This window comes from Amphibalanus amphitrite, unplaced genomic scaffold, assembly GCF_019059575.1.
Source record: "Amphibalanus amphitrite isolate SeventyFive unplaced genomic scaffold, NRLGWU_Aamphi_draft 000706F_arrow, whole genome shotgun sequence".
Taxonomy (NCBI): domain Eukaryota; kingdom Metazoa; phylum Arthropoda; class Thecostraca; order Balanomorpha; family Balanidae; genus Amphibalanus; species Amphibalanus amphitrite.
In genome coordinates this window covers 203445-228848 of record NW_024882200.1, presented here as the reverse complement: position 1 = coordinate 228848, position 25404 = coordinate 203445, and the positions used below count along the sequence as shown (strand labels likewise).

Sequence of the window (25404 nt, the reverse complement as noted above, 5' to 3'; positions counted from 1 at the left end):
GGGGGTTGGAAATGTCGCGGGCCTGCACTTCTCAAAATAGAGGTTGGTATGGACTTCCCAGTTCCCACTGCTGGACTCCTCTGGTCATATATAATATCACACGGGGCCGGTAAAATGTTTCATTCAGGACCGAGGGATTTGTTGAGTTTTCCGCACGAGACCGAAGGTCGAGGGCGGAAAATTCAACAAAGCCCGAGGTCCTGAATGAAACATTCCGGCCCAATTCCGGCCCAAGCTTGGGCCCCCCAAGTGTGATATTTATTTTAGCATATGCCGTTTAATTTCCATATTTAAGCTTCTTTAACAATTGTAAATGCTTGAAAGAAGTGAAAAAAACAAGACAGAATATCAAGAACTAAAAATGTACATATTCCCTGACAGTGGCGGATCTAGGATTTGAGTTTAGGGGGGGGCAAACATTGCGCCGCCAGGCAAGTCGGCGAGAATTTCAAATGTCCAGTCTTAGGAACAAAAAAAAACGAGCTACCCCTATTTTTCTCCTCGGATTTCGGGAATTACTATTTTTTTATTTTTTACATTTTAGTCAGTCCGGCCAAGCCAGGGCAGCGCAAAAAAAAATTGCAGCCACCCTGACTCCGGGAGATAGTTAGAGAATAGCTCACCGGCGCTATGGACGGTCCGTCCTCTACCTCCCGCATCACCTCGGCAAGACCTCGTCCGAAAGGTCCGCCCGCGCCGGTTCTCAAGGGCTTCTGTATCCGGAGACCGATAAGGGTGGCAGCAGCAGGTTCATGTGTAAATGCCCACGAGTACGACCAAAGGCCACATCAGCGTACGTACCTGCGATACTATACGCAGTCAGGGTTGCCACGTAGTTAAACGTATTAACAGTTGTTTCCGGTAATAGAAAATGAGATCAGTCGATTAAGAATCCCAACAAGAAATAGACGAACAGCGCATTTGTTTTCGGTCCTGCATTGATTGATGCAATTACAATGAACATTCCTTAACTTTGGGACTAAACTTCGCGAGCTAGCAAAATTATACAAGAAGTGTTACTTTCGAGAGGAGATAAACGATGCTTCTACAGACTACATAGGACCACAGCGCAACAGCCAACGGAATCACACTGAACAGCGTTAAGTTCCCACAACATACTGAGCTTCTCGAACACCTCGCAAACCAAAAGCTCTGACTGAGCCCTTCTGTGTTTGTCCCCGTTACACGGCCTTTACACTGCCGAATTTGGTACACGAGTGTGCACGAATATGCAAGTCATCCTATGTCGCGGACCGATTCGGGATCTTTCTTCCACGGTCTTGGCATTTCGCAGACCAGTCGGTGTCCACCGCGCGACTTTTACGGTTCGTCACGACCGCCACGAATATTTCATGAAAAATGAAAATTTCGTGGCCGTTCGCCGAATTTATAATAAACGAACATGATCGCCAAACAGTCGCCGAGTCGCCGCCGACATGTCGCTGCGTGCGTCGACTTGTTGCCAAGGTATCGCCGACTATTCGCAACAGATTCGCCATTCATTCGCGATGTTCGCCGAATCATGGATCAGCTTCGACCCGCGCACGATTAGGGGGGCCCCCCACCCGTTTTCTGCAAATCGGGCTCTGTCGGCGAACTGTTCGCCTCTGTCGGTAAACTGTTCGCCGATTTCCTACACGACGTGATTCGGCGACAGGGTCGTGGCCAAAATTCGGCAGTGTAACACGGCCTTTAGATAACGGTATGGCTCATGAAAAAGCCGCGATTGGTAATCTTCTTTACGTTATTCCTCTCAGAAACCTATCTCGCACTTGTTCTCAAAGGCACGCAGTACACCGTTCTTTCTGGCCATCACTGAGTGACACAGCGGCAGTAGCTCAACCATATCGTTCAGTGGAAATGCTAGGTACCAGGGATGCGGAGCCGGAGCCGGAGTCGGAGCCGGAGCCGCCGGAGCCGGCATATTTTGCCCGGAGCCGGAGCCGGAGCCGGAGCCGTGAAACAATATAGCCCGGAGCCGGAGCCGGAGCCGGAGCCGCCAAAAAAGGGGGCTACTCCGGCTCCTTTTTATTTTTTGAAGAGGAAAAAAAATAATTGCCTATGTAGTTCGGTTTGACAGTATAAGATAGTAAAACATATGGTACTTACGTCATGGGCCATCAAGTGAATGAAAAAAGCCGAATATCCCCAGCATCCCACAGTACGCAATCAACTTCCTGTCTGCTCCTCCCCCCCCCCCCCCCACGTCTACTGCATCCCCAGAACATGAGGACCGGTCATCAGGTGACGGCCATTGTTTTGAAGCCAGTGCAGTGGACTGCGACTCCCAACACCGTCTCTTCCCACCCCATGCCCCACACACCCCCACCCCCCAATGCAGCCGAGACGGGTGTCAGCTTACGATGGTTCAGTGAACTCCGATTCGCGGCGGCTGCGTTTCCAATGTCCTTTCCAATGCTTTCTAGTCCTTTGTTCTGCCAGTTCTCTCCGAGGTGCGCTTGCGCGGGGACGCGGTGAGCCGGTCATGGCAAAGAGTAACGCGGCCGTATAGTCATAACATTTCGCCACGTGCTTATATACCCTGTTCGCTGATTGCATGTGCTGTTGAGAAAAATAGCCTTAGTTGTTAGTTGTTATGCAAATACAGAAGCTACGTGTACCAATCCAATTTTTCTTCCACCCGTATTTATTTGATTGCATAGGAGATGTGCTGAGTCGGAGCCGGAGCCGCCGGAGCCGGACCATTTTACTCGGAGCCGGAGCCGGAGCCGGAGCCGCCATAACATTTCACCCGGAGCCGGAGCCGGAGCCGGAGCCGATTTTTTTCTCCGGAGCCGGAGCCGGAGCCGGAGCCGTCTGAAATTTCCACGGCTCCGCATCCCTGCTAGGTACTAATGGATATTTAGACCCACCAATATTTTTTCAGCTCCTACGACCTACACCCATGCTATCTAGCAATAAAATATTATGCAAACACTTCTTATATACCCATGCAAACCCACCACTGTCCAACCGCTCACCAGTTGTGGTGACCCCTGACCCCACTGGCGTCTGGCGGTCTGCTGTTGACGGTTTGTTTACTTGGTTCAAGGTTTCAATAAATCGCGTTATCTTTTTTTTATTTTCTTTTTTTTTGGTAGCAGTAGCAGTAGTAGCACTGCTGATGGATGATGGACTGACATTCATGGGGCGGAGGACTTTTTATCAGCTCACAACTTAATATCACGAATATGACAACCTTCTAGTCCTCCATTTATTTCACATTTTCTTTTCAAACACCATATTTTTAGTATTCAAGTTGTAGTTTTTTAGGGGGGGGGCAAAAAGATATGTTTGCCCAGAGGTTTTCCGTTTAGGGGGGGCAATTGCCCATTTTGCCCCAACGTAGATCCGCCACTGTTCCCTGACCAAGATAATAAACCAAGCCGACTCAAGATCACTGTGTTCCATCCTTGTGTCTGGTTCTGAGTTGGATTCATATCAAACCAAGAACACCTACTTCAATCTATGTCATATGAGAAGCTAGAGTAACGTTTGTTTTCAATATTAGAGAAGAGTGGAAGGTACGTACAATCCTGTGAAGTGAGCGCTTGGTTTTTACCCATGTCAATATGAATAAAGTTTTTACTGATCAATGTGAAATGCGTTTTTTGTCAATTCATTGCAGTTGTAAAAGGCATGAAATTGACGCTATAAATGTAGGTGATTAATTAATCTGTCTGTACATTAGGATGTAAAATATTATCTTATTGAAAACCAACATTTAGGTACAATCTGTTCAATAGTTCAAAGCGACCAAATGCAACACGTAAGTTCACGTTAGATTTCTATCAGTTAAGCTCTTTTCCAGCACCTTCCTCCGCCTCAGGAAATGCTACAAAATCTCGCTGATAAAATGTTTTGCCCATGGGCCGAAACCTTTGCTCAATTGACTTCAACATTATGCGGTTTAATCCAAAAAGCTTTTACCGCACGCTCGCGCTAATGCTAAAGGCATACTTCGGCATATGCTAATAATGCTGGACTCCTCGGTCCACATACACGCTACCAAAACGTATATAATGGTACTCGTATCTACAACACACTGCTCAGTCATTTTGTAAAATGGCTAGGTATTTTGTAAAATGCCTAGGCATTTTGCAAAATGACTGGAGAGTCAGTCATTTTGTAAAATGCCTAGGCTTTTTGCAAAAAGCCTGGAAAATCAGGCATTTTGCAAAATGCCTAGGCATTTTACAAAATGACTGATTTTCTAAAGTGCCTGCAACATATGCATAGGTATTATTCGATTCGGCAGGTCATCGAATCCATTAGTGGCTTTTCGACTGCTAGCTCAATTTAATCGAGAGTTATTGACAAAGAGAAGCCCTGATGGCCTAAGGCGACGTTAATACTTCATGACGTCACATATATTTACGGTCCCCAATTCAAAATCTAAGAGTCAGTCATCGCAAGGAGCGTATGAAATCACGATTGGTTGAGTCACGACTCACGGTGTCATTGTGAGTGTGACGATTGCTTGAGACGGTCCTCGATAATTTCTGACGGCAAAATTGCGGGTTTCAATATTTGCCCTGTGACTTGAAATTTGAATGAAGAGGTCACACGACTAACCAGACTTAATGTGTTTTTTTTAATGGAAAATATGAGATATAGGTACAGCTTGTGATGGTTCGGGAGCTTACTACTCTTGTAAGCTTCATCTCCCTCTAAAGGTTTCCCAGACAATGAGTCACAACATCATCGTCACTGAGACCTGAGTCACAATAGTATAGAGTCACAATGTCATTATCACGATTGGTTGAGATGGTCTTCGATCATTTCTGGCAAATTTCTACCAACAAAATAGCAGTTTCAGTATTTTCCGCTGACTTTGAATATGAGGAGGCCACGTGACTGACCCCACTTGACGTGATCTTTACGGAAAATCGGAGTTATTTAATTTGTGCGGGTTCGGGAGCTTGCCACTTCTTGTAACTTTCATCTTAGTCTAAAGGATTCCCTGGCACTGGGGGCGTTGCAAAGTTGCGGCATTTTTGGACAGTGCAGAGGTTCACTTTCCGTCGTAAGTTAGCAGACCTGACTGAAAAGGCGGTCCCATGTCATTAGACTAAATCGTGAAAGGAGAGGGTAAGAATCACTTACGACTTCTTTTGAAGATTTGTGGGTGCTTTTTCAGAAAGAAGCTGCAACAGGAGCCGACCACCCTCCTTAAGCAGTACACAGTTGGACACGCCATTCTTGTCTTCGTGGTCACCGGTCATCATACCAGCTATCCGTGCTCTCCAGTCTTATAGCCAATCTGCCGGATTGCGTTTACGGTGAACTCTGCTTGATTCTGCGGAGCTTCGGGTGATTAGTGACTGTTCTAGTTTAAGTAAACTCACTCGTTAAACATTCGTAAGATCTATTGAGATGACGACAAACAACACAAAACGTGACGCCGCGTGTGCCCACTCGCAACCGCGTCCCGCGCCCGACTCCCGACCGCCGCGCCGTACCCTGGGCCGCCGCGCCGAGCCGGCCACCGCGGCCGGTGACCCGGGACCCCGGGCGGTCACGTGTCCGGCTGGCCGAGCCGAACGGGCCAGGCAGGGCGAACCGAGCCGCAGAGAAACGCAAAACTAAAAACATCACGGCATTGGTCACCTTCAGGCTTCACCAGGAGCTCTTGCAACCAAATCATTAATACCACTGTACCGTTTTATCATCGATTTCCTAGAAGGATGCCAATACCGAATGTCAGCTCACCGTGCTTTGGTGCAGGCCTGTCAGGCGTCCAGTTGGGGAAATTTCGTTTAAAATGCTAGATTATGCCACTTGGCTATATTTTGTTAAAATAAGTTGAAAATAAGTGCATGACGGAGGGCACCAGGCATCAAATTAGTTTTTCGACCACCGCCTCATAGTCGGGCACGCCACTGTCGATATTTTCGTTGTGCACGTGTCGGGCCGACATCTCTTTCCCTGTCGCGATCGCTGTTACGTGCCCCACGGCAATAGCCCGGCGTCTGCCCGCCGACCCCTTGACCTCGTGACCCGGTGCCCTGCGGCGACGCGGCGCCGTTACCTCGGCACGTGACGGGATCGGCGGCTGCCTGAGGTGTGCCGATGATCCTGTTCTCTCCAACGAGATTGGAAGGGTGTGGGTGGGCGCTGATCCTGTACTCTTTACTCTTCACACGGAGAGGGCTGTGGGTGGCAGCCGCGGAGGTGTACCGACTGTCCTGTAGCGCGCTCAGATTGTGGATGCTGATCCGGTAGATGTCCACAAGAGATTGGGAGTGGATTCCATGGCAAATCTGTTTAGAAAACTCCTTAGATAAATGTCATTATGAGTTAAGCATACTAATTGATGGTTGCGAGAACCACTGCCTGACCTCACTTTTTTGCTTATTGAATTTATTTATTCCTCCAAACTTCCAACAGGCTATGGTCATTCTTCAGAATAGCATACCTATCCATGATCCACTCAGGTCCTCACATGTTTATCAAACTCTGATCCCTCACCCCTATCCGAGGTGGCCGTCCGTTCCGTGCCCTGCTGCTGCTGCTCCCCTACCTACCGCCCCAGCATCCACCGCCCGATCCAGTCGAGATTGACCTGTCGGTCCGGCTCGTTATCGAGCCGTTAGCCGTGAGCGAGGCGGCCGCGGCGTCTCGGCACGCGCGTCGGCGCCGTTACGGGCCGCGGTCGGCGGTCGGCTGCGTTTCAATTTATAAATATTAAATTGATCGCGCCGGCTATCAGTTGGCGACGTGTCCGGCCTGCGAACGGCGGCCGTCGGTGATGCGCCGTGATTGTCTCGACGCGCGGCGGAGTAACGCGCCACCCACTCGGCACAAACAAATGCATCCAATACACTGTCGATGACTGCTGCCGGGAATATAAAGGGGCTGAAGCGGCGCCCGATGTCAGATTGGGCGCCGTGCTGGAGAGCTTGTTTTTGGGGAATGCCGCATCAGGGGATTGGATGACCATTGATTTCGGCTTGTTGGCGTCCGTATAGCTGCGTGGAGACGGGGAGTAGTACGTGCGGAGACGAGAGAAGTCGGCGGAAGATTTGCTCCTCCGGACGGCAGTCGATATCGTTATTGGTTTGTTGGTGGGGTGGCTCTACACAGGTAGTTAGAAGAGCTGGTCACGATGCGGAAATGTCCGATCTTGTTTCTTTTAATCCACACAGTATAATCAGCTCCTGCTCGTATGAAAATGTTTCCGTTGAAACTGACAGCGCCTCAGCCTTGTAGGGATAGTTGAACTAAAATGCATCGCTTATCTAGTGTAGAGTATCCTACGACCTACACTGACTCGACCGTGTTGTTTCAATGGACGGAAAGTAAATACCACGAAAATCCATGAAAAGTAAAAGGAATTTAGTTTTCATTGGTCCTGTAAAAGACATTCTTGTGCCTACTGTCTATCTCCATCCATGGCATCATGACATGTCAGTTTATTTGTTACGTCTTTCACGAATTTAAATGACTTTTCCTCAACAATGAATCAGTTTTAATTTACCTATCTATCCTTTTAATCTACAATGGTGTGTTTCTATACGCCTGCAACTGTTATAACTTATAACGGGTGGTCAGTATGAAACTGGACAAAATTTGATTAAGCATAGCATCTCCAATTATGGACAGATTTTAATTATTTTTGGCTGGTGAATACTTCCAGTTATTCTATATTACCAGCTCAGGTTTCAACTTTCTGCTATTAACTAGTAGAAAACATTGCGCCGGTAAGTCAGCAAGCGTTCCGGGACCTGTTCGCGCAAGTTTGTGAAAATAACACAAATTACAAAAGTGCTATCATTATGCGTCACATTACGCCACAGGGTGTAACCAGATCTTAAGAATATGTGATCATCGATAAATTCTGAGGACTTGCAGATGTTTTGCATGGTGGGAACGGCAAGATCACCAAGAAAAGGCGCATTCAGCACCGGAAGAAACAAACATGTGCCGTCACCGAACAGTTGGGGCTCTCCTTGTGATCTCTGGGAAGAAATTTTGGAATCTTCAAAACGTATGACCAATTAATGTGTCAACAAGCAGGAATCAGGTACAAAAATAGTATAAAGGTGATGGAGGCACAATTTCGTACACAGAAAATCCGCCTGCGCCGTCTGTCACAGGGTCCAATGCAGGGTAGCAAAAACATGGAGGTGCATATGGACGATGAATCTTATTTCACCTGCAGTGGCGGCCAAATGCCTTCCATTGCCGAATTTTACACCTCATCTGGTGGAGACACTATTCCACATGTGGATCGCACCTTCGCTTTCGACCTGAGAGTGAGCATCCACCCGAGATACCCGTCTGGCTTGCTATGAGTCCGAGGGGCTCACGCGTCCAGTTACTTGCCAAGCACAGGCAATGTAAAGGGCGAACTGTGCTATGAAAAGTGTTTGAATGGCGTATTGTTACCACTTCTTGAGTCTCAGAACACAGAGCATGATGCTCTGTTAGGTTCCGACCTTGCAACAGTCACAATACGCGCGCTAGAACACGAAACTTTTTGAGGAGGCTGGGGTGCCCGAAACAGCACGTGACACGAACCCGCCATGTACCCCTCAGATTTAGCCCATTGAGGATCTGTGGGGCTCATCAAACAGAAAGTGTTTAAGGGAAGGTGACAGGTCAGCTGAGACGCACAATTGAAGCAGCTAATCCAGCAAGCCATCCGTCAAATCGACCCGGAGGTGCCGCGAAAGAAAATAGCGGGGCTGCCAGCGCGCGTGCGCTTGGAGTCTGACAGATGTCCAGTGTTGCAAATCCATTAGGGCGAGCATGATCACAACAAAATAATTGCACGGTAACGCGATTTTCGTTGCTTTCGCTTGAAAACTTTCGACACAGTAACAATTCAAACTTTGTCCAGTTTCATACTGACCACCCGTTAGTAACGTTTAATTTCATATTTCACTGGATGCATAAAAATATCATTTTAACTTAGGTCATCGCTGTTTGGTTTCGCCACACTTGCCATGCGTTTTGTGACGCATGATATATTTTTATTGAAAATTTGTGATTTTCATTTTCGCTGAATATAACTGTGACGATAATTAGGCTAGAGTAGATGTGTACTTCTTTTATATTTTGTAGGTTGTATGATTTTGTGAAAATGAGCACCTGAGCGCTGAACAGTGAACAGTGAACACTCAGCAGGGCAAAGATGAGCTATTTCCTGTCAACATACAGAAAATGAACTCATCAAACTTTCATGTCTATTTGCAAAACTCAAATGGAACAATACGCTTCAACCCGATTGTGTAATTTCATTCATCAGCCAAATCTCCAGAGTGTATGCCGTGCAGCCCTCCCATACCGGCACACAAATCGCGCGCATTTGTGTGATGGATGGGAGCGCGCGCGTGGGGAACGTCATTTGCGCGAGCACGAGCCCCCGCGCGCCCTCTGATATGACGATTGGTCTCCCCTCGGCGGCGGCTCTCAGTCGCGGCTCGTCACGCGTACGGCCAATCTTTCATGCTTTTTAGGCAGGCCATTTGTTCTGAATGTTCGATGCTTCGGCGGTCGTAATAGCTCTAAGACAGTGTCGTTTGTTGCGTCCCATTGCCCTGCTCTCCGCGCGGGTAGGGCCATCTATTGTGTGGCAGATATGATGCGGTTTTGGCAGAGTACCGGCGCCGGGGCTGGCTCCTTTGGCGGCCGCAAACAATGGGGAGATCATCAGAAATTCGGCTGGCGGCATTAAATGCTATAACGGAGGATGAGAGTTGCAGCGTGATGCTCTGCAGTTATAGAGGATTCTTCATGGCTCCGAGTGGAAGATAAGGATATCTTTTCCAAGCGGGTTACTGAAAAACCGAGCGACGAAGGAGCAAGGTTTTTCTGGAACACGCGAGGAAAAGATATCCGATCTTCCACGAGTGAGCCATGAGGAATCCTATATCTTTCTATGTTGAGGTTTATTCTTAATCAATTAAATATTATATTTAAATGTATTCATCTATGTAAAAAAGATTTGGAGTAGTTTGTTTTTATTTCATAAGTTTCATACATAAACAGCCATTAAAAATGCCGTTCGGTTATTGACCCATCATCAGTTGAACTCTTGATTTTTTGCTATGAACCCTCGAGACCTTATCTTTGCATCTCAGAGAGATGCAGAGATAACAAATTCTTATCTTTGCATCTCAGAGGAGTGCGAGATAGAAATATCCCTGCACTGTAGACCCAATGGCAAATAAACCTCAACTAGAAAGATATGTTTTGTCCACGACTTTGTTCAATATTCGATTGAAAAATGAAAACAAAGTCGTCAACGGGGAATATTGACAACGTTTTATCTGATACCAATAGCTGTTAATTCGCAAATTTGAAACTATAATTAATTAAAACTAGTTACTTTGAAGCAGCGTATTTTTTCGGCCATCTTCTCTTGCCCTGCCAACTATTGTGTGTACCTATCTGTCGAAGTGTATCCACTGTGCAATGTTCAGTTAGCTACGCTATTCGTCTAACGTGTCTTTATTTTGGTTTCCAAGGTATGTTAAAATCACAATTTTATTACCTTCTCTACTATTTCCCTTCTCTCCTTTTGTTCCGTCTTTTTAGTTCTTTCGCGCTCTGAAAGCAAATAGGTAATATTTAGGAAAATTCCTTGACATTTTGCCACAGAATTCGTCTTTTGGAGTCCACTCTTCCGCTTCATTCCAAAGTTCAAACATACGCACTGAAGAAGTTTCTTCTTCTGGTGTTATCTTCGTTCTGGAAGCCGCGTCCCGACAGCAGTGCAGTTTCCGCGGATTTCACCTGCGCTGGTAGACTGACCCGCCGAGCGCGGAAGCCGTCCGGCGCAGTGGGCCCGCAGGCGAGGACTGCGATGCGGAGTGCGCCGCTAACATTGCCGAGATCCATGAACATCGAACGGTGCTACCGGTCATTCTAGGTTTTAGGAATTTCTTTCCTGTTCAGAAAGCTTCAATTATATTTATACCGATTTAAGAATGCTGCACTTCTTAATCTCATCCGCGTGCCTTGACCAGCTATGCGCGAATGTCCCAACTAACCATGCCCGTCCTTTTCATGACTTTCGTATTTCACCTGACGGCAATGCTTACATCATGGTCTAAACTGTTACCCTCATGTCCGTTGGAAAACATGTATAAAACGAGGATTGGAAAACACACAAAAAAAAACACTTCCCAGACCGAGTCGTCCCTCTGTGTCACTATCACTATCACCCCCACTGACAAGCCAAACGCTGCTCGACCGACCCGCTATGACCACTGAGCGATGGACGGCACGACGCTCTGCCGTCGTCGTCGCCCGTCGCTCGGTCGTCACGGTCGTCGTGCTCGACGAGACACCCGCGGAGCGCGACGGGGCCGCGGTCAGCGCGGGTCGCCCTCCAGCGGCCGTTGTGCGGCGCTCGACGGTCCGTATGGCGGGCGTTTTTGGTGAGTTACGACGCGCCGTACTGCGCCCTGTCGACCGTCGTCGGGTCGTCACCAGTGCGCGGAACGGCCCGCGCTGACCGGCGGCCAGTTATCGCCGATTTACGGCGGAACTAGGAGCGTTTATTGGCCGATGGCGGCGGTCGGCGCCGGCGCTGTCGCAGCCGGCCATGGCGGACTGGCGCCGGCGCTCTCACGAGCTTTTCTGTCCGTCCATGGCGGACCAACGCTATCCTGTCCGTGAATGACAGACCTGCGCTTTCCTGACCCTATGGAGGACAGGCGCTGGTGCTTCAACGAACTATTCCGCCAGTCTGCTGTGGCGGATGGCGTCTTCCCAGCTGTCCATAGCAATCCGACGCTCTCCCGAGTTCTCTTGTTCGTTCCTGAGGGGCCGGTTAGATGTTCTGTCAGTCACTCTTAGATGACCGGCACCGGCGCCCTGATCCTATGGTGGACCGTCACTGACGTTCCCTCCTTTCATTACTGTCTGGCACCGCTGCTCTCCTAGCTGTCCAGTGCCCGTGGCGATCTAGCTCTGGGTCTCTCCATGGCTCATGGTGACTTCACTTCCATTCTTGGCAAACTAATGCCGGCGCGGTCTCAAGCTCCTCCATTCACGCATGGTGGATTGATGGTATTCTGTTCATTCAGAGTTGGTCCAAAGTTGTAGTGGTCCAAGCTCTGGAAGCCAACTACTTATATCTTCGCACTGTTTTTTTTTTTAGATTAACAGTTTTCTGCAATTGTTACTTTCTTCGCTCGCGTCAAAACTTTTATTTAGTTGTGCCCTGTACCTTTTTTGCAAGTTTCATATTTCTTAGATATGCCTCTTTTATTTGATAGTTAATTAGAATCAAGGCGAATGCGATGCATAGGTACCTACCTATTTTCTACCTAGGAGCTTTGAAGTCATTTACTCCAAATTTGCATCAGCACAGTCCTTTCAGACCTTTTATATTCAGGTGTGTTTCTGTTGCTTAGTTTCTTATCTTTAGCTGCAGCGTCGTCGGTATTTTCTGCCTCTTTCTTGATTTGCGCCGAGCGCTGGCATCATTCAGATTTCGTCGTCCATTTTCTCAGTGCCAGCTTAAGTCTGGCACCAAAGCGACGTGCGTCGGCCCGCTGCTATTTACATTGTCACTCTAGCCTCGCCGCAGAAATGTTTGGCCGCTGCCGAGCAGCAGTATCAGATATCCGCGTGTGGCGCACTTTGCATTTTACTGCCGGCGCCTGGGTTGTCTCCTGGCCCGACTGTGTCCGCCGCCACACCCCCGTCCCAATTCCAGTCGTTTCCGACCCGTTCAGGCATTGTTGCCGCCGCGTTCTGGCCAGCACATCGCTCGCTTGTTTATGGCAATGTGAAGATTAGCCGGTGCGCTCGGCTGGCGGCGACAGTCAGCTCAATGCTCCGTTTGAGTCTCCGTCGCCCATTGTTTTTCAGCGTCGTTAATGAGTGGAAAAGTGCGCCGCGGATCGTGTTGTCGCCGAAACTTGGCCGAGGTGTGGCCGCTGATGGCCTGGCATGCCGTCAACGCGGCGCGGATAATGGCGAGCCTTTGATGGCTACGGCTTTCTGGATGCTTAGCTTGTCCTGCAGTGTGGAGTTGACGGTTACTTTTGGAATAGGAATCTATCCTTACGTTTGTTATTGTTTGGTTTTTCTTTTGCTGAGCTGGTGGTAATATGAAAATGTTACGTTTAGTTTGAGCTGCCATGCAGTGGGGCAGGGCATTCTAAGGTTTGGGTTATGCTAACGAGAGCCTATGCAAAAGCCCAGCCGTGCTGCTTGGCATTTGCATGATCTCACTTACCTTTAAACAGCTCACCTTAACGCTCAGGTACTGTGTTGACTCTCAATTTATCATTATAAACTGACCTTTACCATCCTTATTAACTGATGCATCATCATTTTAGCATGGCTTTGAAAATATGCTCCCACCATTCATTACCATGTTTACTAACGATGACAAAGTGTTCTACTCAGCTTTCTCATCCGCCTCCGCACATTGTCAAAACTGCAGTACAAAACACCACTTGAGTTTTCCAATTTGTTGAGATAAGCATCGCTGAAGTCTCTGCTCGACGCTGATGAAAACATTCAAAAAACATCAAAGTGGATGTATAATTTGGTCCGTTATTATCGCCTGTTTTCGGCTCGGCCCAGCACGGGCGGATGAGTTCTTCGGGCCACACGCTCTGCTGGCGTCTAGCTACTCAAAGCGTTCTGCATGGTTCAGCTTCACAGACTCCAGGCTGCTGTCTTTCACAGGCCTTCCGGCGCCCTGTGACCCGTGTAACCTCCATCCACAAACAGCCCAGCCCATTCTTCTCTGAAAAATAAATGCATGTGCTAACTGCTACCTACATCGCATACACGACCTTTTACACTTTGTACCGGTGTTTTCCGTAGCTTACATTTACATTACACTGGATTCTAACCCCGTGTACTCGTGCCTCCCGCAGAGCGAGCTCGATGAGGTGGCCGCCGAGATAGCTGCTCGCCAGGATCAGAGCGAGGACTCGCGACGCGCTCTCGTGGAACTCACCAGGGACTTCCGAAAGAATACGCCCGAGGTGAGAACAGCGCCGGCTGGATTGCTGGCCTGCGTTTTGTGCTGAGGCCAATGTTACTCTCGACACTTATAGTAACGGAAAATTATTCATTAGTGTCGTTTTTCTGATAAAAAACAATTTAGGGATTCATTTCTGTTTGTGTAAATGCATGTGGTTTACATTATGTCGTGACGCTTTAGCACAGTTGCAAATAATATTCAGTTACACTTCTATTCCAGATTGGCTTGTACTCAACTTTAAGAATGATTACTATCGAATTTAGATAGCTTTACTCTCAGGTATTTTCAAAATATTTGAGCAGGACAATTATTTAAATTTCTCATCGTGTGAAGAGCGCTGTTCTTTGACGTTAGATACAGACATAGTTTGTTCTGCTCTGGCGGTAGTTGATTTATTATTCCTTGTATAATGTAACGCTAACCTCAAATGAGCTTGTGATTTAGTCTCTTAATCTTGACTGTAAGCATAACTTATCGCTGGGGTCTTGCAACTATCCCGAGCAGCTATGATTTGTTGCTGGACCTTCTAGGCATTGTTGCACAGTCCGATGTGATTTCATTAAGAAAAACTGGGATGCATGAATGCTTACCTAGATAGTATATAAAGTCGGCGGCCTTGCTTTATATGTTCAAGTTTCAGGGGTAATATTAAAAAAAAAACAGAATTTATATCGTCAGTCAGTGAGACGATCCAGCCGTTTCAGTCATATGTGTTATGTCAATTAATGTGATTGTTGTGTCTTTTGATTTAAAATCGGCATGCTTATGTCATTTTTCAATGGAACTTATCCTCACAAACTCTTGAAAAAATGTTTAGGAGCAGTATGTATTTGCAAAGCGTGTTTCTGATGTTAACAATTTTACCGATCGTTTGTTGAAGATACATAGCAATATGTGGTTTACATACACCTGAAATTGACTTGCAACTTGCACATGACAAACATTTCGGACCTGGAAGTCAGTACCCAAAATCATTGGGCGACTACTGTTTGATATCTACACGTTTGAGGTAACCGTTTCGGATAAACCTACAACTCACGCAGATAACGCGTCGAGATTGTATGTACAGACTGCGGAGCAGAGCAGATTGTGACCCACCCAATGCGTGTAGCTATGAAGAATGTATGTAGAGTTCTAAAATATACCAAGCGACTCGCACGGACCTGAGCTTTTTCTTTACTTTTCCGTTAGTAGTTTGATCTCTAAATACAAAAATATAAAAGCATGTAGTCATTTAGCTCTTCCCTTAGACACTCTAGCTTCATAGTCCATACCTCCATACCATACGATGCCGTGCAGTTTAACTGGGCTCGTGTCACGACAAAGATCCATCTTCTCAGCTCGGCCAGCGCCGCCAACTGCTTGCCGCTATTCTCGAAGGGTTTCAAACGCAGCTGGTAATCAATTTTCTTAAATGGCCTCAATCTTCCTGAATATTCATAGGGTGCCGGGAATTTGAATTCTACTTATTCCTGGCATTACTGGTTCCGAGGTTGTGTATTTAGTTATCACATTTGCATACAGAAGACGTCTGAAATTCGGTCGGCGCGGAGACAGATAACGCTGCGCTGTGTTTACGTATGCATTTGGAAATAGGGAATAATTGCTTGGTTTGTGGTTTCCTCTTCGGACACTTATACGACTGTTTGGAAATGGAGCCTCCGGAGGCTGGCTGGAGAGGAGCGGCCGGGGACCGAGTCCCTCAGGGAAGTTTGGCTTCCTTTCGGCGCGGACGGGCGGCTCCAGCCGTGATACTGAGCCTGATTGGCCCCGGCTCCATCGAGCATGCGACTCGTGTCTATAACCGTGCCCCATTGAATCGCTGTGTCTAAATCGGCTGCCTGTTCAGTGCACTCATCGTGCCCTGAGGGCCCATAGCGCCCGGCTAACTGGTATACAAATGTGCGCCTGACCGTAGGCTGGGTGAGCGGCGCCCGTCCGGGCAGGCCCGTCGAGCACTATCTCGAGTCAGTGCCGCAATATCTCAGCCGGGAACGATAAGACATCCCGGTATGGGCCGTTAACGTTTTCTAATGAAGATAAAAGACAGAATTTGCATAGAAATAAATGTTTGGAACCGGCGGTGCTGTCGGCAGTGCCGTCGCTAGTTCGGAACTCGAGTTCGCTCCACTGGTCCGCTATAGGTCTCTGGGGGGTCGGCGGGTGCCCCCAACGATCAGCAGGGCTCACTGCTGGCTGGGTCTGGGTCAGGCAGACTACAGGCTGGTGGGGTTTGCTGCTGACTAGGGCTAGGTCAGAGATGGACCCCTTTGGGTCACAGTGAGACATGCGGACGTCAAGTCTAAGTCAATAAGGTAAAATGTTCTGTTGAATTGGAATTTTACTCAGCGCTCGATATGCCGTTGACCTCAAAATTTCGTCTGAGGTTCAGCCCAACATCCCATCCATCGCCCAACCTTGCGCAGCTCGTTTTCTTACTATGTAGAGATATGTCTTTCGGATACCAATGGCTTGGGATGACAGGATCAAATCCATGCTGATTTAGTAGTTGATATTTCGAAATTCGAACCTTGTGCCGTTTTGTTGATTTAACTCTTGCCAAGTTCTTATGTATACCTATATTTGCCAGGATTGTTGTGGCAATTCATAGTCGCCTTTGTATTTGAATTATCATGTATCATTACTTATTAGTTTATTATTTTTATCGTTGTAAAAGAGATCAAGTGGCATCGTATTGCATCGTTGCCAAAATATATTGTAATGTACTATTGCATAAATATATTGTAATGCATCATTGCAGAAAGATCCTTAGCCTCCAACTTAATTAAACACATCGCTGGTGTAATTATGTGTTCGATGACCGTAAGCTCTCCAACAATTCCAATTTATTATGTCCTTTGGCAGTGTTCAGAATTGAACGCACATTGCCCTAAATTTATTTTCAAATCACTCTTACTTCATTCGTATCGACCGCTTGTTCCGTCGTTTAATGCAATCGTGCCCATGTATTCTCTAGCTGGGGCGTTAAATGCATTCAATCGGCGATAAACTACCGGTATGTTGAGCAGGACATTAATGGCGTTTTAAGGAGTGTATTGTGTGCACAGCCCATTGCATGCCAGCGCTGCGTTACGTACTGGCAACCGTTTCACATTGCTAACGTGCGAATCGCTTATCGAGCGACGGGCGGGCGGCCGGGGTCCCGCCTGGAACTGCAGCTCGGCTATGTATGCCACTGTTTGTCAGACTAATAACCCAGCGACGACGAAATAAAAATGTCCTAATACCGAGCATCTATTCTCCTAATGGCTGCCATTTAAATAATCGGTACTTGAATCCAAATAAACCGTTCTCCAGTAGCGTCGCTCGGATAGTTCCACTATTTGTGCCATCGCTAATTGGCCATTTCTATTCGGGCGAACATGGCGCGCTCAACTTGTGTTGTTATAATCGGCCGTGCAGCGCTGTGAGCTGGGCTGGCTCTGCAGGAGGTGGGGAGGTAGGTGGGGGGGGGGGGGGGGGGTAGGGGGTGCTGGGACAGGTCGCCTCCACTGAGCCGGCGAGCCCCGGCGCCAATCCGCCAGTCGGAGCCGGATGAAGAGGCGCCTCTGCGCCGCATTAGCCGCCGCCACACACGAATGTCACCGGCCACATTTACATACAGATCGCTTCGAAAGGTTTTATGTTGATGTCTTTTGAATCTCTAGACACATCTGAAACGGCGTATAAATCATTCCGATGATAAGGACTGGGAGCGTTCTCCTAACATGCGCCCATTGAGACTGGCTGACTGGTTATTGCCTGGAGCGGTTTCCGGGCACGGCAGCGGCATAAACAATGAACAGAGGATAAACGGACGATTGATTTGTGGGCTGTGAGAGACGACTGCCTACTGAGGCATTCGGAAATGTTCTGACGAATGCTCTCTCCCGATATGGGGAACATTTAATACTAAATGTTCTGGCTTGGGATCATTATATGAGATGTTGTTCCTTTTCAGGATGTTCGCAAAATGATTGCCCCGCTGCTCAAGAGTTTTCAGTCTGAAGTTGACAGTCTTTCGAACAGAAGCAAAGGCGCAGAATCGGCCTTTCTCAAAGTGTACAAGAAACTGATTGACATGCCCGGTAAGTACCAACCATTTAATTTTTTTTTTAATAAATGAAAATCGTCTTTTAAACTCTACACAAGTTTTCTGGGTTGATGCTTACGCAGAGAAGATAGGAAGCTGGCTTTTTCGCTATAGTTAGTAAGAAGGAACAAATGTAATGGATCATCGATGCAGCATATAAAGAGCCTCTCCAAAGACATAGCGACAAAACTTTTGAAAAAGGTTGATTTTCATACACATCGTTTTAGAACAACATGCTGAGCCATGAGCGCGAGTACGCAGGTGTAGTGGGACGGGACGTGGCCATGCAAGCCGGTGCCTTGTCTTTTTATGAATTTGGTGCGGATGCTCGGACCTGAAGTTCGATGGTTTATAAGTTAGCCAAGTCCCGCAATCGCCTTGAAGCTCGGAAAAGGTTCAAATTCTGTGGTACATACCAATCTGGATTTGCTCAAGCCTGGTGGGTATTGGTGACCATTGACCGGTGGTGACAACTCCGCGGATCAGTGTGCAGTGGCCGTCAGCCCCCGCCAAACTCCACCATCTCGGTAACCAAACGTAAATGTTTGCTTGAGACCCTCGAAGTGTCTGTAATCCGTCCGGTGATCGGTGATCGGTCCGGTCCCGGTTGGTGGCGCCATCTATCCGACCTCCTCCGCCGGCTCCGGTCTCCGCATTGCCGGTGCTACCACCAGAAAACGCCGACCACGGGCCGGCGGACCTCGCTCCTGCCCAGAGACCGTGTGTCATCCCATCACAATGATTTACTCGCCATCTTTTTCTCAATGGAACCAAATGAATACAAGTCGTAAATAGCAGAGACAGCGCGAAGGAATGAATACTGAAAACAGTTTTCCTCTGAGGTCGATAGATCAGCGGTCCGGGGACGCGGCTGGCAATTTATGGCGGCGTGCATATGTGAGGAGCGTGCCTGCAGTCGGACATCTCTGGCAATGTCGCGGCATTGGTCCGGCCGGACCCGGACTCTGCCTGGATCCGGTCCCGACGGCGGGTCACAGAGTGGCAGCGGGCGTCTAGAGGGTTTTTGTGTTCGACAGCACGGCTCATGCCGCATGTATTTGCTGAGTGAGTTAATGCTCGGAGTGGGATACATTTTGTTGATCTATTGAGGCTTGACACCAAAGATTGGTACTGTGGTACTTAGTACGGCGAGTGCTAATTTTTAGATTTTTTTTCGTTATGGGAGAAGTGTGCACTGTGCACTATGAAATGTGCATTGAACTTTTAAATCGCAGTAAAGGAAAAGTTCTATTTATTTGGATAAATGTAGATCATTGTCATAAAATATGATGGGATGCATGTCAAATGCTGTCTTTTCTTCCGGGGACTGGGCATGAGCAAGCGATCTTATATCCCGCACCATGCTTATATCGGCTTTCGAAATGCTCTATTAACAAAGCACGTTTTCACTTCAGTAAGGACTGAGGTGTCTTGAGTAATAACGCACCTATTACAACATTCGTGGATCCAACCTCTTCTACGTTCAGAGTTCACATCTTTTGTTCGTGGCCAGTAAGATCAGACTCGTTTCCCGGCGGGCGACTATTCTAACCCGGTCGTTAACTGATTAGGGCAGCACAAGTTACCTGGTTAGGGCAGAACCTCCCCATTGCTGCAGCTGGTCCGCCCCCCTCACCCCCTGAACGGGCACACCTTCTCGGTAGTGCCGCCCCCGCAGCCGGTGGCTGAAGCCTCTCGGAAACCCACCTGAACATACATACATCTATAGTGCATAATTACCTGCGGCCGTAGATCATCATTAACCGCTCCGCTGGGGCGGCGGGAGGCACCCGCTCGGAGCGCCGGCCACGCGTCCGACCCCTGCCCCGATCCGCGCCAGTAAATAAGCCGCTCGCATTGTGTCGCGGCGCGCATAAATCGCGCAACGATTGTGCGGAATGCAATGCATCAAACGTTATCAGGTGGTGTCGCTGACGCCTCTATTCAGGCCGGCGCCGGTGACTTAGTGCTGTCGGATGGCCGGACGGTGGGACGGTCGGGTGTGCCCGCCACCGGCCGGTGATATCGTGAGCTGGTGACCTTGCCGGGATTGGTGACCGGTGACCGGTGACCGGTGACCGGTGACCAATGATTTATCAGATGGGAAAAATATAAAGTCCAAGAGGTCAACTGTGCATCATCCAGTCATTCACTGCAACAGCATCCAGTTTTCCAGCGGCACAACATCCAACTGTAGCGAGTCGAGTCTGGAGCCTTGGGGTCGTGTCGTCGGCGTTGTTCAGAAGAATGGCATGGTTATGTCCGTGTGTCTTGCGTCCGTCCTTTTAGCTCGTGTATTATATTTTTTTCTACGATTATGCTGATTCAGTTATGTGTAATATGTACGACTTGGTATTTAATCAATTCGCCAAAGGTTTAATCGAGATTTTTGAAGCTCTTCTGCATCCACTGTGCAGTTTCATCGTCTCTGCGGCGCGAAGGTCTGTCTGGCCGATCCAGATTGTTAAAACTGCTGCCGGCGGCCATCTCGGGCTGGGCGGGGCGGTCCTGGGCGGGCGGTGGTTGCGCGTGTGGGCGCTGCCGGGCGGCGGCGGCGGCGGTCCCGGTGGAGCCGTCTCATATCGGCCGCTGGCCGGCGGCTGTTATTTGGCCAGCTGCGGCCGGCGATGACAAATACTGGCGTCCGGCGGCGCCGATGGCCGGCCGCCAGAGGCCGCAGCGCCGCCGCCCCGCCCAGCCAGCACCGTTATTTGCTCAAATTGGTCATTTGTGTCAATTAATGCCGCTATTGCAGACATGTGGCTCGCTTCATCGCGGCTTTTCATTTGGGCACCGCAACTTATGACAGCCGGTTGGCGGCGGGTTATTGGAGAGTCGAGCTGCCCTGGGCGACCGGCACCGCAGTGGCCGCCGGAACTGAGCCCGCAATGGAACCGAGGGGGGAGGGGGGGGGGCTGGAGCTGGGGTCATAGGAGGGCGGCGGAGACCAAGAAGTGGAGCTGGGGTCAGGTTGAAACTGGGACCAGAGTAGAACTTGACTTAGGACTCAAGTGAATTATACGGGGGAGGGGCTGAAGAAACGATAGGAGTGACGAGAACGAAAAAAGCGAGGAGTTAGTTGGATCGAAATCCAGGGGATTAAAGCGAGACTGCGGCCGGATCTGGTATCAATCTTCGAAAAGAGTTTTTGGCATTTTTGGCTCTCCAAGCAATCGCGCATACCATTCCAGAGATAATGGAAAGTAACACAATGAAACGGAACGCGAAGATGTAACATTGAAAAGGCTTGCCGTTAAAAAAATTTGGGGCACCTGTTCCAACTGAAAACACTTCTTGAAAACACTTCTTGGCTCGTCTCTGTTTGAGACGAGCCCTGTATTGAACTGAGCTGAGCCGAAGAGGGTAAACATATTTTCATATATTTGCATGCTTTGTAGACTATTGGTTGGAACCCTCGCCCATTGCATGTGACAGCCAACCGCCACACAGTCTCTGTTCGGCATAGGTACATCGCTGTGCTCTACATCCGGCACTACCTCATCCCTCTGCTCTCTCCCTCCTATCTCTCCGTCCTCTCTCCTCTCTCCGTATGAAGTAAGTACCCGGCTCCCACGCTCTGCTGCCGGTCCCGTATTACGATCCGTCCCGTAAATTGATAAGAATAGGCCGTTAGTGCCAGCTGCCCCGGTGGGCCGGTGCTGTATCGGCTCCATCAGCTATTGGGTCGTAGACGTCAATTAGAGCGCGCTAACTGGCGACAGCGACGCTGCGCGGTGGACCCAGTAGCACGCGTTGGTCGCACACGGGGCACGGGGGTGGCACAGAGAGCTGAGAGGTGGTGACATATAGGGGTGGTTACAGTCGGTGGTGTACCGGACTGGATGGGTGGTGACACACAGGTGGAGACACTGGTGTGGCACTGCAGGTGACATACAGGGCTGGAGTGTGGCTGAGAATGGCAAAGGCTTGGCAGAAGCTGAGTATTTTGGCCCTCGAACTTGTGCCAGGTTATCATATCTCAATGAACGGCAGCTCTGTCTGACTGCCTTCGTAGCGTTTTGTTTGATGAGATGCCGGCACAGCTCCACTCTGCTCCTCGGCTGTGGCTGAGATTATCACTCTGGACTCCGTGACGACGACTGATGATCGCTGGATCAGTTCACATGGCCGACTTCGACTGGCCCTTGCACGGTAAATACCCCACGGAACCCTCCCTGTGCTCGGTCGCAGCGTCATGTGGGCCCGATAAACCGAGGACCCGGTTCGGTGCTCTCTGACGCCATCTGAAACAACAGGCTTAGAGCGGCTCCGGTTCCAACAATAGAGCCGTTTTTGTGAATAAATCTTTATATCGTTGACCGTCATAATATCGTCATGCTGTGACGTTAGAATTTTCCTAGAAGGCTGATGCGGTGTCATGTTGGGGTGATTACAGGTTTAGCATCTCATTGAGTGCCCTCGGCAACAGTGACATGCTCGGATGAGCTCAGACCTTCACACTTTGATTGCCACCGAAAGCCATCATGTGGTGCTATATCGTTAGCAATGGGCGCTGGATGAGAGAAATTAACGTGGGACAAGTGACAACTGAACTCCGGTCATTTTGTCACTACATATGACACTTGGCAGTAAAAGATGGCTAAGTTCAAACAGGCTTTTTGAATTTTGAAACTTTGATTCACGTTATTAGAAGAATTATTCAAAAGCCACTTTTGTATCGTTTTAAAATGAATCGAACTGGTGTGAGCAATTTTAAAGTCACGAAATTACAATAATTATTTTGTCACAAGCTCATCTAAACGTCCAACCTTTAAAACCATTCGATTCTCCTTTCATGTTTGATACTGAAAGAGCCATTGCGGCTGCGCTTGGTCACACAGAACAATACACGATACGCCTGTCTCCAGTCCGTTTTATTTCTGAGGTAGAATTTCAACACTGTTATTTTCCACCGTCGTAACTTTTTAGCTACGTCAATACCCCTGTATTCCAGCACCGGTCGATTTTGTTCATTTGGAGATTGTTCAAACACTCATTAGGAATGCTGCGCTGATGAGCGGTGCGGTGTCGTTGTGACGTCATTATGACGCCATGCTGTGCTATCAGCCGGTGATCTCTAGTCAATAGGCGACTGACAGAACTTAGCCGACAGCTACCAGCGGGCGGGTTTTACCGAATGAGCTCTACCGATTTAGAGGCTTCCATCTACTGATTGTTTCGAACACCAAGTGGCATAAAAACGCACATAGGGTCACTTAAAATCAAAATCAGTGTGCCACTAATTGAATGATGTTTTGTCGAACCAATGCTGACGGTTCAAGTCTCGTGTCGTTCAGTTCATTTCCTCACAGCAGAACCGATCAGTCTTCTTGAGAAGTTGATTCACGTCAAAGATTGGCTGTTCGCTTCTGGTTAACACGTTCCCATTTGGTCGAGCAGGCCTGTTCGTCTTTGACAGGCAAACGATCAATCATGTTGGCACAAAGGCGATCCTAAGCGGTTCATCGCAAAAAGTGTGTAACCGGCGATTCCTGTCGTGTTGTTTTGCTAAGTCTGATATCTTTCCCGTGAAACTGTACTAGTATTGATCCTTGTAAATTAATCTGCAGTCTGGTTTTTTATACGGAGCGCAATCCCGTTACAAGATTCAGTGTACTGTTTCCCATATATCAAAGATTGGAACGAGGCTAAGCCGACAGCAGTGGGGCGATCCTTAGGGAATCTTTCTCTCCTTGGAAACAGTCAATACGTAGACTATGGTTTTTGCAATAAGTTGTCAACATTTCTGACGTCGTCCGATGCTATCGACCTACAAAATGGCTGATTCGCTATCGTTACATTGCTTGTCAAATAATGACGACAGCTCTGGAAAAAAATCCTCCTAAAAGAGCAAAACATCAACACTTTAATGAATGTAAAACACGCCGAAGATCGGGGGAGTATTTTGCAAACGTTTTGTATGTATCGTGTCGCTCGATCTACGGCAAATACACGCGCCGATGAGACGATAGCCAGCGCGACGGCCCTGCAGGCGGCTGATTACCGAACTCTCGCCGGTGCCTTCCGCGCTCGATAGCACGGCCGTGTAATTGGCGCATGCGAGCGTCGTGTCAAAAATGTGGTCCGTCGTGTCGTGCGATGTGTTCCTGATGATGTATAGCTCGGTTCGGTACACAGTGGGCTGAACGCTGAGGATCGCACTCATTGCAGGAGGAGGCGCGGCACGCGGGTCCGATTTGTATGCGAGCGGCACGGAGGGATAGGAGACCGGGGAGGGTCGACTCTCGGGGAGGGTAGGTGGCGCTGCGATCGCAACGGCTGGGGCTGGGGAAACCGGAGCGGGGCTAGGTCATCGGTGAACGGAGCTTTTAATGCCAGCATGTGTTGTAACTGATGATGGATTGAAGAGCATCTCTCCTCCATTCATTTCATCATCATCTATTCTGCTCTCTTCTTCTCTCATCTCTCCGCTCTTCTCTCCTCTCGTCTCCTCTCCTCTACTCTGCTCTGCTCTGCTCTGCTCTGCTCTGCTCTCCTCTGCTCTCCTCTCCTCTCCTCTCCTCTCCTCTGCTCTGCTCTCCTCTCCTCTCCTCTCCTCTCCTCTCCTCTCCTCACCTCTCCTCTCCTCTCCTCTCCTCTCCTCTCCTCTCCTCTCCTCTCCTCTCCTCTCCTCTCCTCTCCTCTCCTCTCCCCCAGCCGTACCGTTGCCGGTCGGCAGTGTGTCGACTGTTTTCACCGTTTCTATCTCTGCGTGTTTGTTGTGTGTTGTTGTGACGCCGGGCACGGAGATTAGCCGGCCAGTTAGGGCTAACACCGGTCGGTGGCCATTGCGACCGTAATTGGACACAGAGAGCTGCCCGGAATCGCCGAGCTAGCCGGTAGCCACTGATTGGGTGCCGTGGAGTGCAGTGGCGAAGGCGGGTCTGGTAGGCTTGAAAGTTTCTTTCGTGGCTCTTGCTCTTTATTTAGCTGAGTAGCTGACGACTGAGTCTTAATTTTGTCTGTTTGTCATACTGTACAGCCCAGCTCCTCTCATTTCTGCGGGTGTTTGAGTTTTCACGGCGTCATGCTAATTGCTACAGCCTGCTCTCGATTGCTCCTATTTTGCACTTCATCCCCCGTGAATCCCGCGGTACATCCCGACTCGGATCAGTATCTCTGGACCATCTCCTGCGGTCCTATGACGTGCGGTGACTCAGGACGGCGGCGCTATCTCCGCCAGTCGCCATGTCTATCGGCCGGAGAATTAGATCAGCGGCCGGAGCCGAGCCCAGCAGCCGCGCCCAGCGCCGCACCTGAGCCACGGAATGCACTCCGAACCTGTTCCCAAGTGGTTTTTGAATGGTGATTTAAAATAGCAAGGCAGTTTATCTTGACGTGGGATATT

The 25404-nt window shown here is 48.9% G+C and overlaps 1 protein-coding gene across 1 annotated transcript in view; it reads left to right on the top strand.

Annotated features, from left to right (window-relative positions):
- LOC122364895 (homeobox protein cut-like 1) overlaps window positions 1–25404 on the top strand; it is a 219746-nt gene that overhangs the window by 11433 nt on the left and 182909 nt on the right. The window contains exons 2-3 of the mRNA XM_043335697.1: window positions 13854–13964; window positions 17925–18051. Coding sequence (XP_043191632.1) covers window positions 13854–13964; window positions 17925–18051 — 238 coding nt within the window. The remainder of the gene's footprint in view (window positions 1–13853; window positions 13965–17924; window positions 18052–25404) is intronic.